A 15,296-nucleotide genomic window follows, 5' to 3' on the forward strand; every position below is an offset into this window, starting at 1 on the left:
TCAAAGCCATCCAAATTGGTAGCCAGGGTTAGGGCTAGGGCCTATTGGCTTCCTGCCTCCCCCCGCTCCATAGCCCACCTGCTTTTTAAGCCGCATGGCTGATTATACATCGATTACAATCAATGGACATCTGCAGAAGAGGGCCATGAATGCATCCTTGGCTACTAGCCACATCTTGTGTGTACAGACGCTCTCTCCCACCCCCATGCATAGCCATTCAAAAACTTGCATGCTTAATCTATATTAGCCAGGTTTATTCAGCAGAACATTTCACCAGATCTACGTTTCCAGCAATGGATTCGTTTGCTCTTGTTTTGCCGACGTTGACTTTAAGAAGGAAAACAACAACAAAACAAAACAAAAAAAACCTTAAATATTTCTCTCGCTACTCAATAAGTGTACATTTCTCTCTTACTGGCAAGAGGTGATATAAATTAGAAAGAGAGGGAAGCATCCCTTGGAGATTCATCTCAGGTGCTTTCCCACCCCCCCAGCCCTGTGGCCACGGTACCACTCAACAAGCCACTGGGGAGGAGGATCCACTTTGTGGGTCCAATAAGTGGGCTAGTTCCCCCCCCTCCGCCCCACGTCACCCCATAGCAAGTTCAACCTTCCCCCAAAGAGGTCTCTCGGTCAGTCCCAACCAAAGTCCTGCCCTGTCATTTGATAGAACTTCATGTTAAAGGGTCTGTAGAACTCCTGTAGGCGTTGGACGACCTGCTGGTCGATTTTGGGGTGTGGCCTCCCTTTCGACTTGCCCAGGCATCGCGGCCGGCTGCTCCCTTCGGGCTTCTTCAAGCAAGGGAAGCCCTTGGTTTCGTTGAAATAGAAGTGCTTGTCCGTCACCACTCGCTTGAGACCCAAGAAGTCCTGGACGCGGCCCATCTCCCCAGCCGGGTCACTCACGAGCCTCTCCCCGCTGACAAAGAGAAACTTGGAGAGGGGGAAATACCGCAGCCAGTTGTCCAGGTGTTTGGCATAGATCCCAATCCTCACGGCACTCCAGGTGGTGTCGATGAGGCCCGTGCTCAGGTTCTTGAAGGTCAAGGCCTGGAAGGTGGGGATGGTGGGATTCTTGGAGAGTGTCTGCGTGTAGTCCGAAATGGCCCGCGTTACCGGGTTGCGGACCACCACAATCAACTTGGTGTCCCTGGACATATTGTAAATGCGCCTGGGAGCTTCCTTTGTCACAAAGTAACTCGGCGTTTTCTCCATGGTGATCTGTCCTTCTAAAGTCCTCGGCATCAGACTTCTGTGGAGATAAAAGGGATATTGGTGAGGAACCGTCCTGCCGGGACTCTCCCACAGCCATGAGAACCATGAGCTCTGTCTACCTCCCTGGGAAGTAGACCACCCATCTGGGACGTTGAGTTCTGGATTCTGACAAACGGGTTTCCCCCCACTGTGAGTTTCCCTGCCATTACCGCAGCTTGGAAGTGAAGCAAGAGGAACTCTGGAGGGGTCTCACCTGCCACAGACTCCACACCTAATGTTCATGGGATGCTCAAACAATGCCTCTCCATAGATTAACACACCTCCATGTTGAATAAGACCAGTGAGGTGAAACAGGGTGACCCTATGAAAAGGAGGACAGGGCTTCTCTATCTTTAACAGTGGTATGGAAAAGGGAATTTCAGCAGGTGTCCTTTGCATGCATGTAGCACCTGGTGAAAATCCCTCTTCATCACAAGAGTTAAAGCTGCAGGAGCCCTGCCCGTATCTGGTCAAGAGGGCAGGGCTCCTGCAGCTTTAAGGTCAGAGGTATGCGTGGGACTCGTTTGCATCTATGGAAAAACTATAAAACTCTTAACTTTCAATGTCATTAAAAGGGAGCAGAGGCGAGGCTGATCTGGGTCTGTGTGTGGCTTGCCATCTAGGGCTCTTTTTTTTTTGGAAAAAACGAAACAAGACCTGCATTCATCTCTGAAAGGCAAGATGCCCCCGCTGCTGTTCTCGATAAACTTGAAAACAAGCTGCCTGGATTCCAGCCACATCCTTGAAGTTAATAATGCTCATGGGAGCTGCAAAGATAACACTTTACACACAGAGAGAGGGGCACACAATCCAGACCTTAAAGAGAAGAACAGGAGGGGATACAATGCCAGCTCCTAATCTAAAGCTACAAAATCCGACCACCCTTCCAGCTGGGCAATTGGCAAACACAGACAGCTTTTGCTGACTGATTTGCGGTTTCCAGCGTAGCCCATGATCCCAGGGTCAGAGGAGGTCTCTTGCTCTGTCCTGGTTCGGTGCCTCCAAACACCCGTTCGTTCTGCTGTGCCTTCGTGCCAGCTCCCCCTCCGGAGAAAAGGAGACCCAAGTCAAAGCATTTCCAAGATGACAGCAGCTCCAGTGACGGGAGCATACCAAAGCCGACAAGGAATGGGAACGAGAAGAGGGGCGCTGCGCTGCGCAAGGTCTGCACTGCTCTGACTAGCAGGAGAGAGCAGGGGGGATGGACACAGCTCAAAGTGGCTCACTTGCCCTCAGGCACTTGCCCTCAGCCCCATTGGTTCCATCTGGCACTTGCCCTCAGCCCCATTGGTTCCATGGCTCCATGGCCTCCAGTCCCCGAGCCTCTAAAGTCACTTTGCCTGCCCACATCCTTCCTTCCACCCATCAGCACATGGGCCCGCCTGTCACTGTGCCACGTCCAAGATCTTTCCTCCCAGCCACAAGCTCTCCTTGGCCCTTAGGGATTTTTCAAACACTGTCGAATGCCATTTTTGGGGACACACTGCAAGTTCAGAAAGGTACTTCAACCACAGGTTGCATTCCAGTCCATGTTTAGTCTGGGTGGTGCAAACTGTGTTCCTGATGGTTCCACACAGATCCATCCTCCGATTGGAGTCCACCAGGGGAAGAGCCTTCAGCGTGGTGCCCCCCTCCTATGGAATTCCCTGCCTCTGGAGGTCAGGTAGGCGCCAACTTTGTATTCCTTTCGGCGCCTCCTGAAAATGTCATTATTCCAGGAAAGCTTTCTTTACTGGCCAGCCATGGTTCACTGTACATTTTGCTTCTTTTAAAATCTATTTTATAGTGTTTTATTCTGTTTTTATTTTATTTTATTTTGTACACTGCTCTGAAATTTTCAATGGGGAGCGGTATATAAATATTGTAAATAAATAAATAAATAAATAAATCCTGGACAAAGATGAACTGAAATATCTGTTTTTCATATAGCCCTATTGGCTCCGTATCTCAACTTCATGACCCCTCTCTAACCCTCTAGGACATGTAGTGCCTCTACTTCAGGCATGTAGTGCCTCTACTTCAGGCATCTACCTTCATCACATCCATAACCTACCTTCTCTTCCCTTCAACCACTGGGCCTTCTTCCCTTTAGATTGTCACCTGTCAGTCCCTCCGCTGCCTTTCTTCACATCCACAACGCACAGCCCCCACAAGGTCCTGTGGTTTTCCCTAGACACATCATTCACTCTGAATGAATAGAATGTTCCATGAGCACAACCATGACATCACAGCAGCTCTGCCAATGGCTTGAGATGTGGAGAGCAGAATTTTTAAAGAGGCAACAAACAACAGAATTGGATTCGGTGGACTGATATATTTAGTCAACCATTGGCATTTTCTGGCATGGCAAAACCTAGAAAGAAGTCTTTGCATATTTCTACACCAATAGGGTGGGGGGAGGATCTCGCAATGTCCTGATCACGAGATCCTCCCCTTAGTCCACAGGTGGGCACGACATCTTGGGAGGAAGGAGGGTGTTGCGCCCGCCATTTTTTTTTAAAGGAGCTGAGCGCACGTGCGCTCCAACAAAAAGTGAGTTTTTTTTTTTAAAAAAATCCATCACCCCAATTCCTCCCGGCCCGGTTCCTTCCCTCTACTGCTCCTTGCTACTCGCAGGGAGCAGGGAAGAAGCCGGGATGGGCGGCCACACCTCCCACGGTCTCGGGACGGTTCCGAGACTGCTGGAAGAATTGGATTTTCCCAAGGATTATTTATCCCTGAGAAAAACCCCGCTCATCCCCCCCTGCCCCCGGGAGTCCCCGTGCGTCATTTGGACGCACAGGGACTCGGCCGTGACCAGCCCGCATTTTCGGACTGGTGTAGAAACGGCCTTCCTCTTGCATCTAATATCCGTTGATCATCCTATTCTCCATACACATTCAGATCCTTTAACAAATTCAGTAATGCTCCTGTGCTCCTCCCCGCCCTCCACATCCCACGCCCACGGGTTCCACATGTCAAACATTAGTGCAGCATATTTAAGATCCGGGCTTTTGGTCACAGGACATTTTTGAGGGGGTGGGGATGGTCATGAACTCATTTCAATGAGTCTTGAAGGAGCAATGCCAATTCCCCCCCCCTTTTTTTAAGGGGAAAAAAAGGCAACCCAAAGAGTTCCGTGTCAATTTGGTTTAATGACAATCAGATGTCGGAAATGAGGAAGGATCCAGGTATGGGGATGGAAAAGACAAGTTCAGCGTGTCTGTGCAATCTGCCAGAGGAGCTTTCTTGTTTGGGATGAGGAGGAGGTCTCTCCTGCCGGAAAAAATATATATCTTGCAAATAAAACCATTAGCTCCAGGGTCTAAAATGACCAAGCTCCACCCCTGGATCCAAAGCAGGGTCCTGCCTTCTTCCATCTCCTCCGCATGGTGCCTCCTTTCATCATGCATGGTGTGGAGAACGTGGAGAGGGAGACATTTTCCTCCCTCTCTCAAAATACTAGAGCCCAAAGGGGTCATATCCCATGAAGCTGATGGGTGGGAGATTCGAGACAGATATAAGGAAGGACTTCTTTACACAGTGCATGGTTAAACTATGGAATTCACTACCACAAGATGTAGTGATGGTCACCAATATGGGGTTGGATAAATTCCTGCAGGAGAAGGCTATCAATGTCTACTAGTTCTGATGGCTCTGTGCTACTTCTGGCATCAGAGGCAGTAAGCCTATGTACACCAGTTGCTGGGGAACATGGATGGGAGGGTGTTGTTGCATTTGTGTCCTGCTTTGTTGGTTCCTGGTCAACAGCTGGTTGGCCACTGTGTGTACAGAGTGCTGGACTAGGTGGACCCTTGGTATGATCCAGCAGGGTTGTTCTAATGCTGCATCCAGATGAAAATAGGGGCACTGCTGTGTAGTATAGTTGTGACACGGACCACTGCTGGGGAGTTCCAGCTCTGCATTGCTAAAGGTTCTTTTCCACCTGCCAGTGACCAAAATCCAGCCAGTTTTAGACCCATGTTAAGGCTATTCCATGTTGGCTCAAGCTCCACAAAGCTGGGAAATTTGGAAGCGAAGGCTGATGCCTTAACAGATGTTCCCCATGACCAGTGATGGTGTTGTGAGATGTCGCAAACCGGGCTGGCTTACAGCCTGCCCTCCATGCACCCTCACTTGGTCTTTCAGGGCCAAATCCAGAGTGGGAGGATTTGTCGAGGTGGCCTCTTTTACCAAGGACAGCCCTCTCTTTGAAGGTGTCTTCTGTTTGGAAGGCTATCCTGTCCAGTTCCAGATCAAAGAAAAAGAACCACAAGAATTGCTTCCCATCAACCATTAGCTCTGGGACGGACAGCAGGATGATCAGGCGGGCACATAGCTGACCTGGCTATTATTATTATTATTATTATTATTATTTATATAGCACCAAGGCTACAGTCTTATAGAATCATAGAATCATAGAATAGTAGAGTTGGAAGGGACCTCTAAGGCCATCGAGTCCAACCCCCTGCTCAATGCAGGGATCCACCCTAAAGCGTCCCTGACAGATGGTTGTCCAGCTGCCTCTTGAAGGCCTTGAGTGTGGGAGAGCCCACAACCTCCCTCGGTAACTGATTCCATTGTCATACTGCTCTAACAGTCAGGAAGTTTTTCCTGATGTCCAGCCGGAATCTGGCTTCCTGTAACTTGAGCCCGTTATTCCGTGTCCTGCACTCTGGGAGGATTGAGAAGAGATCCTGGCCCTCCTCTGTGTGACAACCTTTCAAGTATTTGAAGAGTGCTCTCATGTCTCCCCTCAATCTTCTCTTCTCCAGGCTAAACATGCCCAGTTTTTTCAGTCTCTCTTCATACGGCTTCATAGTCTTCCACAGTGTGCTACTGGATTTCTATTTAAACTATAATAATTATTTCTTAATTTGCATGTACTCATATAAATGAGCATATACAAATGTTATCCAAATCACCGCCCTCTTTTCCCTTTTTGTGTGGTGATGCATTTCTTCTTTTTTGGTGACTCCTGAGGGGCGACCCTACGTGCTTGAGACCAGTAATTATGCCCCATGTTTTCCTGGCCCCTGTGTTCACAAGCACGGGAGAAGCACACATTGCAGTTATTCTCCACAGTATGCTGAAGTCGGCTCTGCGCCATCTGTGTTACACTGCAGAGCCAGCTGTCCCTAAAACCCAGCTTTTCAGTGCCGGAAAAAATATACTTCCGTGTGTGGGGTGGTGGTGGTGGTGGTGGTGGAGGGGTGGAGTAGAATGACATCAATGAGAGAGGCTTGTTACTTACCCCTCTCCCGGCTATGAACGGGAATGGGGAGTAACTTAACCCACAATACTGGCCCCACCATGACAGCACCCCACCAGTACAAATAAGCCCCACTCCAAAAAGTATTGCAACAGCCCCAGCTTCAGAGTTAACACCGAATTAACGCAGCTCCCAACTCTGGAAATGAGCAGCTTTGGAGCAAACACCACATCAGAGAACTGAATTAACGCAGCTCCCTATTCGGAACTCTGGTGCTGCGCGGCTTCGGAGTTAACACCACATCAGAGATCAGAATTAACGCAGCTCCCTATTCGCAACTCTGGAGCTGCGCAGCTTCGGAGTTAACACCACATCAGAGAACAGAATTAACGCAGCTCCCTATTTGCAACTCTGGAGCTGCGCGGCTTCGGAGTTAACACCACATCAGAGATCAGAATTAACGCAGCTCCCTATTTGCAACTCTGGAGCTGCGCGGCTTCGGAGTTAACACCACATCAGAGATCAGAATTAACGCAGCTCCCTATTCGCAACTCTGGAGCTGCGCAGCTTCGAAGTTAACACCACATCAGAGAACAGAATTAACGCAGCTCCCTATTTGCAACTCTGGAGCTGCGCGGCTTCGGAGTTAACACCACATCAGAGATCAGAATTAACGCAGCTCCCTATTCGCAACTCTGGAGCTGCGCGGCTTCGGAGTTAACACCACATCAGAGATCAGAATTAACGCAGCTCCCTATTCGCAACTCTGGAGCTGCGCAGCTTCGGAGTTAACACCACATCAGAGAACAGAATTAACGCAGCTCCCTATTTGCAACTCTGGAGCTGCGCGGCTTCGGAGTTAACACCACATCAGAGATCAGAATTAACGCAGCTCCCTATTTGCAACTCTGGAGCTGCGCGGCTTCGGAGTTAACACCACATCAGAGAACAGAATTAACGCAGCTCCCTATTTGCAACTCTGGAGCTGCGCGGCTTCGGAGTTAACACCACATCAGAGATCAGAATTAACGCAGCTCCCTATTTGCAACTCTGGAGCTGCGCGGCTTCGGAGTTAACACCACATCAGAGATCAGAATTAACGCAGCTCCCTATTCGCAACTCTGGAGCTGCGCGGCTTCGGAGTTAACACCACATCAGAGATCAGAATTAACGCAGCTCCCTATTTGCAACTCTGGAGCTGCGCGGCTTCGGAGTTAACACCACATCAGAGAACAGAATTAACGCAGCTCCCTATTTGCAACTCTGGAGCTGCGCGGCTTCGGAGTTAACACCACATCAGAGATCAGAATTAACGCAGCTCCCTATTCGCAACTCTGGAGCTGCATGGCTTCGGAGTTAACACTACATCAGAGAATTGAATTAACGCAGCAGTAAGGAAGCACATAAACGGCTCTCAACGGGAACGCTAGGAAAAGAAATGAATGGCGGAACGGGCAGCCCACATCACAGCCAGGTCGCAAGCACAACCAGGATTTAACGTGGAGGCATGGGGCACATTGCCGAGCAAGCGCCCGGGAGCTGCTTTAACTAAGAAGAATGGAGTAAAAGGACTCTCCAATACTGTGGCCTTTCCAGGCGAAAGTGGAGCATGCTGGCCATGACGTCATGCGCCGCAAATGACCTCACAATGCACCCAAGCCACAGGAAAGCTGCCATGAAGACAGCCCCTGGGTCCTGCCTTGCCTTGTGAAGCATCCCAGCCTTACAGTGAGTTGACCCAGGCCTGTTTGTGGCTGACATTTGAAAGAGTCGTGGACAAAAGGAACAGAAGACCAGCAAAAGGGGTGGTGGTGCTGTTTTTTCCATGGCAGAGCCCAGGTTAAAATGAAGACCTGCTCCAATAGCACTTAAGAGAGCCAGCGTGGTGTAGAGGTTCGAGCGTTAGGCTGGGACTCGGGAGATCTGGGTTCGAGTCCCCACTCGACCATGGAAGCACCCTGGGTGACTTTGGGCCGGTTATGGACTCTCAGCCTGACCTACCTCACATGGTTGTTGTGAGGATAAAACGGAAACGAGGAGAATCCCGTAAACCTCATTGAATTCCTTGCAAGAGGGGGGAAAAAGTCAGGATAAATAAAGAGGTATCTGGTGCTGTGTTGGTAGATGTACTGAGGCCTTCCTAAGCTAGGGTGACCATATGGAAAGAAGGACCGGGCTCCTGTATCTTTTACAGTTGCGTAGAAAAGGGAATTTCAGCAGGTGACCTTTGTCTGCATGCTGCGCCTGGTGAAATTCCCTCTTCATCACAAGATTTAAAGCTGCAGGAGCCCTGTCCTCTTTTGTATCTGGTCACTCTAGCATAGCTCCTGCAGCTTTAACTGTTGTGATGACGAGGGAATTTCACCAGGTGCTTCCTGCATACAAAGGACACCTACTGACATTCCCTTTTCAATACAGCTGTTAAAGATGCACGAGTCCTGTCCTCCTTTTCATAGGGTCACCCTGCCTAAGCTTCTGCCTAAACTTTCCAGCGGCTGGGATTGCACCTGGATGGCTCAGTCTGCCTCCCCTTAGCACAAAAGCCTCTCCGATCATCACTTTATTGCTGTGCCAATAAATATTTACTGAGCATTCCGTGGCTTTTGTTCTTCATTTAGCGAGCTGCCAGTTGTAAGTGTAGCTGTTAAGGGCTTTCTCCAGCCAGGCATTTTCACAGCTATAGAGCTCCCGTCTTAATGATGGATGGATAAATCACTTCACGTTAACTGCTTAATCAATGCTGGCTGTTAAAGAGGACTGCCCTCGTTACTGCCGGTGGCAACAGGGTGGAAACCCAAACTCCCATAAAGCCAGGGTGCGCTCGGATTCTGAGTATCCCTTTAGTAATCTCCTCCTCTGTTCTTTGTCTGTTCCTTGATGAAACATCTGCAGCTCCCTTCAGACAGCCATCCAATGCCCCCAAGACAGAATCTGGGGTGGGCGGGTGGGCTACAGGAGAGTTTGGATGTCTGGATCTGAGGTTGGAGAGCACTCAGACCGTGGGCCCAGGAGTCCGAGCTCCCCTCCCCCTTGCAGCCAGTGCAGAGAGAACCACACTGGTGACCTCGGAGGGAAGGGAAAGGGGGCGTGCTGGTGGGTGTGGAAGGGATGTCCCAGCCTTCTTCCCTCCTGCTCCCCAACACCTCAGCTAGATGGGCAAAAATGCCCATCTAGCGAAAATACAGAACGGGAGGAGCGCAGAGGTAAATATTGCCTCTGGGTCGGGACCCCTTTGGGGGTCGAATGACCCTTTCACAGGGGTCGCCTAAGACCATCGGAAAACACATATTTCCGATGGTCTTAGGAAACTGTATTGACTGAACTATGTCATGTATCATCTTTTGTATTATTAAAGCTATTGTTATGTATTATTTTCATTAGCAAACCATCCCATGACAATGGATCGTGTAGAGAAGAACGAAAATAATTTTATGGTTGGGGGTCACCACAACATGAGGAACTGTATTAAAGGGTCGCGGCATTAGGAAGGTTGAGAACCACTGGCCTAGGGTGACCATATGAAAAGGAGGATAGGGGGCTCCTGTATCTTTAACCGATGTATAGAAAATGGAATTTCAGCAAGTGTCATTTGTATGCGTGCAGCACCTGGTGAAATTCCCTCTTCATTGTAATGGTTAAAGCTGCAGGAGCCCTGCCCTCTTTTTTATCTGGTCACTCTAGTATAGTTCCTGCAGCTTATAGTCATTATTACTACATTTGCATCTATACATATAAATAAGCGGATTTTTTAAAAACAAACAAACAAACAACAAATTGAATTTTCTTTTAGGTGATGCATTTCCTATTTTTTTGCTAATGTGTGAACGACCAACCTAATGACAACCGGCCGGAGAACGACCCCTTCCTGTGAGCTTTCAGTAGCCTCATCGGAACCCGTCCAGTTCCCTTTGACATTCCTCCCTCGGATGATGGATCCACACAGGAACATGCAAATCTGCCTTAGAATTCTGCCTAGATGAAGGCCCTTTCTACACCTAAGGATTATCCCAGGCCAATGGAGGGGCCGTCCCGGCCTGCTCCTGGGCTCCCCGGTGTGTCATTTGCATGCACAGGGATGATCCCGGGATGATCCCTGGAAAAAAAGCAGGTGTGCTAGGAACAGCCTAAATATTTATTGTTCCTTCCCAGGATTTGCCTTCCAGGCCCTTTGCTTGCTCTTTTTTGACCCTTTCATCAACTGATCAGCGGTAGAGGCTGGTGGCTCTGATGTCAGTGGGGCAGTGAACCTGTTTTGGGTTTCAATCAGAACCAGTCAGAACTCTAACGGCGATATACAAGGTACCTTGGCTCCGACCGAAAACCCAAGTGGATTCACCACCCCACTGACACACAGAGCCACCAGCCTCCACTGCTCCACAGCTTCCTTGCAAAGGGGTGCCCAAAATGGAGTACAGTCAGATTTTGCCGGCATTGTGTTTTTTATCTTCTGCCCGTTCCCCACCCCACAGGTGATCTAGGGCCCCCTTGAAACCTCTTCCCCCCCTCTCCCAGTAGAGCTGTTCTTTTATTGGGTCAAAGCCAAGAAGTCGAAATGGAGCTAAGCAGCCACCCGGGGGAGGGGGGTGGGTTCTGCTAATCGCTACTTTTTCTGAGAAGCAATATGGGACAATCATAATGACTTGTAAAAAGGCAGGAGTTTGATCCGGAGCCAATCTGTCTCATTATGTCAGTCTGTACAATACCCAGGCCTCTTTGATGCCCCCACGCATGGGAGGTGCACGCAGTAAATCCCAATGGGATGGCGCTGCATTCTGGCCAAGCACCGATGCCCTTTCCCAGCCGATACTCTGGGAAGTTTTCCCTTTGCAATCTTCAAATAGTTGCCCGTCGGCGTAAGACATTAAGGACTGCCTTGCAGGGTCAGCACCAAAGCCCATCCAGACCAGCATCCCGATTCCGTCCAAGAGCAACCAGAAATTAGCTCTTGAAGTGGGCAGGAGAGCCGGGTCCGTCTTCCACTCGCTCTCATGCTTCGCCGCCGAGAAATGTCTGATGTTTCTGCTGACCCACTTCACAGGCTGGGCTCAAGAAGGAAGTCTGGTAGCATCTAAAGCAGATGTGGCCCAGCGTCGTTCGCACCTTGGTCACGTCCAGACTGGATTACTGCAATGCTAGGATGACCATATGAAAAGGAAGACAGGCCTCTTGTATCTTTAACAGTTGAATAGAAAAAGGAATTTCAGCAGAACCTGAAACCTGCCGGCGAAAGAGTCACCCGGGCCCACCCGGGTCGGAGAGCTCGGCAGAAGCAGCTCTATGACCCGGGTGGCTCTTTCGCCGGCAAAAGGAGGCCGGCGGGTAGGTGGGTGGCAGCTGATTCCCCAGCGAAGCCGCCGGGCGCGGCAACTCTTCATCCTGTCCCCGCGAGGGGCGATGCGGGGCCTCCTCCTCCTCCTCCTCCTCCTCCTCCTCCTCCTCTTCTTGGAACGGTTAAGGTAGGGTGTACATCATCGATTTCGGGGCGCCCTAAAGCGCCTTCAGGGCGTCCCAAAGCCTCTGTGTGGATCTGCCTCAGCTGAAATTCCCTTTTCAATACAACTGTTAAAGATACAGGAGCCCTATGTAAATAAATGGTCACCCTATGTAAATATGGTCACCCTACGTAAATAAATAAATAAATAAATAAAATGTATACTTATATAAGAGAGTAGCCATGACAATCGGTATCCTGCCCTCTTTGTGGTAAAGGCAGGATACAAATGTGATAAATGCTTTATGATTTTGGGAGCTGACGGAAGCCGGCTTCATTGAGAGGAATACGAGTGCAAACAGGAAGGGACAGTTCAGCATTCAGAGGGATGGAGGTAAAGAATCTACATTGTGAGCAACAAAGGCAAGCACAAGGAAGTCAAGTGACTGGCTAGAAGTCTGGACTCAGCCGGAATGAAAGACGTTTGCCTCTCAGCCGCTTTGATCTTGCCTCTTCTCGCCCACACGGATAGCAGGAGCAGCTGCCCGGATGGTTGGGCCAGGCCAAGCTCTTGCCACACAGCCGGGATTTGCTGGGATTCATGCCTCCCTCCTCTCCTCCTTTTGTCATGTGGGTTTGGTAACGTTCCCTTATTCCCGGGGCTAGAAATGTCACTCCAATTAACGATCCGCCTTTTAATGTATAAAGTGATGAAATGTAAACAATTGTGTGTATTACCAAGCCCTCAGAAGATGCGCTCTATGAACGTGGGTAGAACTGAGTCGAAGAAAGGGGAATGAAGAAGGTGGTGACCCCGAGGGGAAGGTACAAATCGAGGTAACGCTTGCCACAAAACGAGAACAGGGTGGACCCAGTGGGTAGCAGTAAGCTGTAACTGTGCACAGCTGTAGTTGGGTGTCTAAGAGTGCCCCTGAGAATGTTCGAAACGTATCCAGCGCAATACAGTTTTTGGATGATCATTCCTATGGCCCCCCCAGGGATGCTGTCCCCGGGGCCACAGGACAACAGGCTGAGCAAGGTGCAGCAGGTCCCCTGGTCCCCGTATTCCTCGCTGTGGCAAGACATGTTGTATTCCTATTTAGACTAATTAGTATAGGCACATTATAGGGAAATCCATGTCCTCTTTTTTGGCGACACATAAGTGGTCACCCTACAGATGGGCAGATAAACATATGGAGAACCTGACAGACTGGGGAGGGAGAAGGTAAATGGCCAAACCACAGAGGTAAGACAGGAACACCTACAACCATCGGACGTTGTACAAACAAGACCAGTGTGGTGTAGTGTGGAGTAGTGCGTTGCACTGGGACTTGGGAGATCTGGGTTCTAGTCCCCACTCGGCCATGGAAGCTTACTGGGTGACTTTGGGCCAGTCACTGGCTCTCACCGTCACCTACTTCACAGGGGTTGTTGTGAAGATAATATGGAGAGGAGGAGGGCTATTTGAGGTGCCAGAGATGAAAAAAGGTGAGAGATAAATTTAATAATAAACAAATAAATGTCTGGGAGTGGCCCAGACAAAGAAGCAGACCTAACCTGGAAGCATTTGTAGCTAAGGTGGGCCAGTAGGGACGTAGCAAGACAATATTGCCCTGTATTACTTCTGCAGCCTTGACTAGCTCACCTCATGGCCTTCAGTGCCCACAGACCAGAAGGCCCATGGCTCAACCAACAGCTGGGACATCCGGGTGGGCTAGTCAAGCCAGAAGGCATCAAATGAGGCTTGTGGAAGTGTGAATACTTCTCAGGATTCAGGCGGTGACCGAGCTATTTGTTCAATTCAGCCAGAACAACCCGTCTGCCTACAGCAAGGGTGGGCAAATTGTGGCCCTCCAGTTGTTTTGACCTGGAACTCCCATGATCCCTCAGCCCTGGCTATGTTGGCTGGAGCTGATGGGATTGTGGTCCTCCAGATTGGCCTACAAGTTGCCTACCCCTGATGAAATGTCCTTCAACCCTACAGCTTAGCCCTGTGCTGCTAACCAAGCAGTGGGTACACGGCTCAGTAGTCAGAATTTTATAACTTAAATTATACACGGCTACTGTGTGCTGACTTGTTGAAGAATTTATGTCCTTTCCAAATGTTTTCCTGGGTTTCTCATTGGGTTTAAACTTTGGGTGGTTTTTTTTTGTTTCTTTTACTACAGGAGCGTGATTCTTTCCATGTGTTCCTAACGTTAAAAAAAATATCGTTCAGCAAACACAAGCTTAGGAACTAAATCAATCATTCTGCTTAACGTGCAATAAAATGTTCATTATCAAGTGGGAAAAAAACAGGCTGTGATGTCATTTGAGATACTGGAAAAGACTGCATTAAACTAGACTGCTAAATCCGTCCGGCCTATCTCAAAAACACACGACAGCATTCATTCAATTCAAAAGTGCAGGAATGTAAAATTCTGCCCGGTCTTTTTTTCAATAAGAAAACATGCCACTCTAGATTTATTTTATATACCGTAACTTGCTCCAAATAAACTCCAGAGGAAAACTCATACGATGCAGTAACAAGCAGAAGTGTTTGCTGGGAAAACGTCTTTGCATATGGAATTACTTCTTCCAATGTAGCTGTGGGGAAGCAGCTCTGTTTTTGTGTGCGTCTATGATGATGAGGGCCCATTAAAATCTGATTTTAAGAATTCCCTCTGCCAGGTAAAAGCTGCTCTGCATATAAAATGTAATACCCATCTGGCAAAATAAATTCCTCTAGCAAAGAAGGTCGCACACTGGAGACCAATACAAAAACCAGGAACCACCGGGTTTGGAATTGGTTGCCGGCTTATTGAGCATGGGTGGCCAGAAAAGCGTCTCAATTGTGGAGTCAGACACCCCCAGGCCCTTTCTTCACCCCTCTGAACAGTTGAACTCTTCTATACCTCACAGATCACCTTCTCTCATCAGTTGTACATGGCCCACTGAATTTTGGGTCCTCATGTTGTGTGGTAGCTTTGAAGTAGGTGGGAGCCATCTACCTTATGGGACTTCCTCCTCAAACCAGCATCGCTCCAGTTTCAAGCCATCTCTTTCCTTGACTTGGGCCGTTGCTAGACGGACGGGGGCAGGGGAAGAAGAACGGGGATGGGGGACAGCCATGGCGGACAGGGGCGGGGGAAGAAGAACAGGGACGGGGGACAGCCATGGCAGATGGGGGGAAAAAAGAAGAACGGGGATGGGGGACAGCCATGGCGGATGGGGGGGAGAAGAACGGGGACGGGGGACAGCCATGGCAGACGTGGGGAGGACGGGCGAGTGGGGACAGGGCATGGCGGACAGGGACGGGCATGGCGGACGGGGAGGACGGGCAAGCGAACGGGCAGGGGGGCATCAGACATTGTGTGGGGGGGAAATCAGGGGGAGCGGGGAACCCTTTATTTTTTAAAAAAACCACTTACCTTTTCCGTG

General features: G+C 49.5%; 1 protein-coding gene across 1 annotated transcript in view; it reads right to left on the reverse strand.

Annotated features, from left to right (window-relative positions):
• Positions 1–233: 233 nt before the first annotated feature.
• The window catches only part of HS3ST6 (heparan sulfate-glucosamine 3-sulfotransferase 6), a 113,475-nt gene continuing 98,412 nt past the window's right edge, over positions 234–15,296 (reverse strand). Inside the window, exon 2 of the mRNA XM_063143432.1 lies at positions 234–1,252. Within this exon, the coding sequence (XP_062999502.1) occupies positions 634–1,252 (619 nt within the window). The 3' untranslated portion in view covers positions 234–633. The remainder of the gene's footprint in view (positions 1,253–15,296) is intronic.

Source organism: Elgaria multicarinata, chromosome 17 (assembly GCF_023053635.1).
Source record: "Elgaria multicarinata webbii isolate HBS135686 ecotype San Diego chromosome 17, rElgMul1.1.pri, whole genome shotgun sequence".
NCBI classification, from domain to species: domain Eukaryota; kingdom Metazoa; phylum Chordata; class Lepidosauria; order Squamata; family Anguidae; genus Elgaria; species Elgaria multicarinata.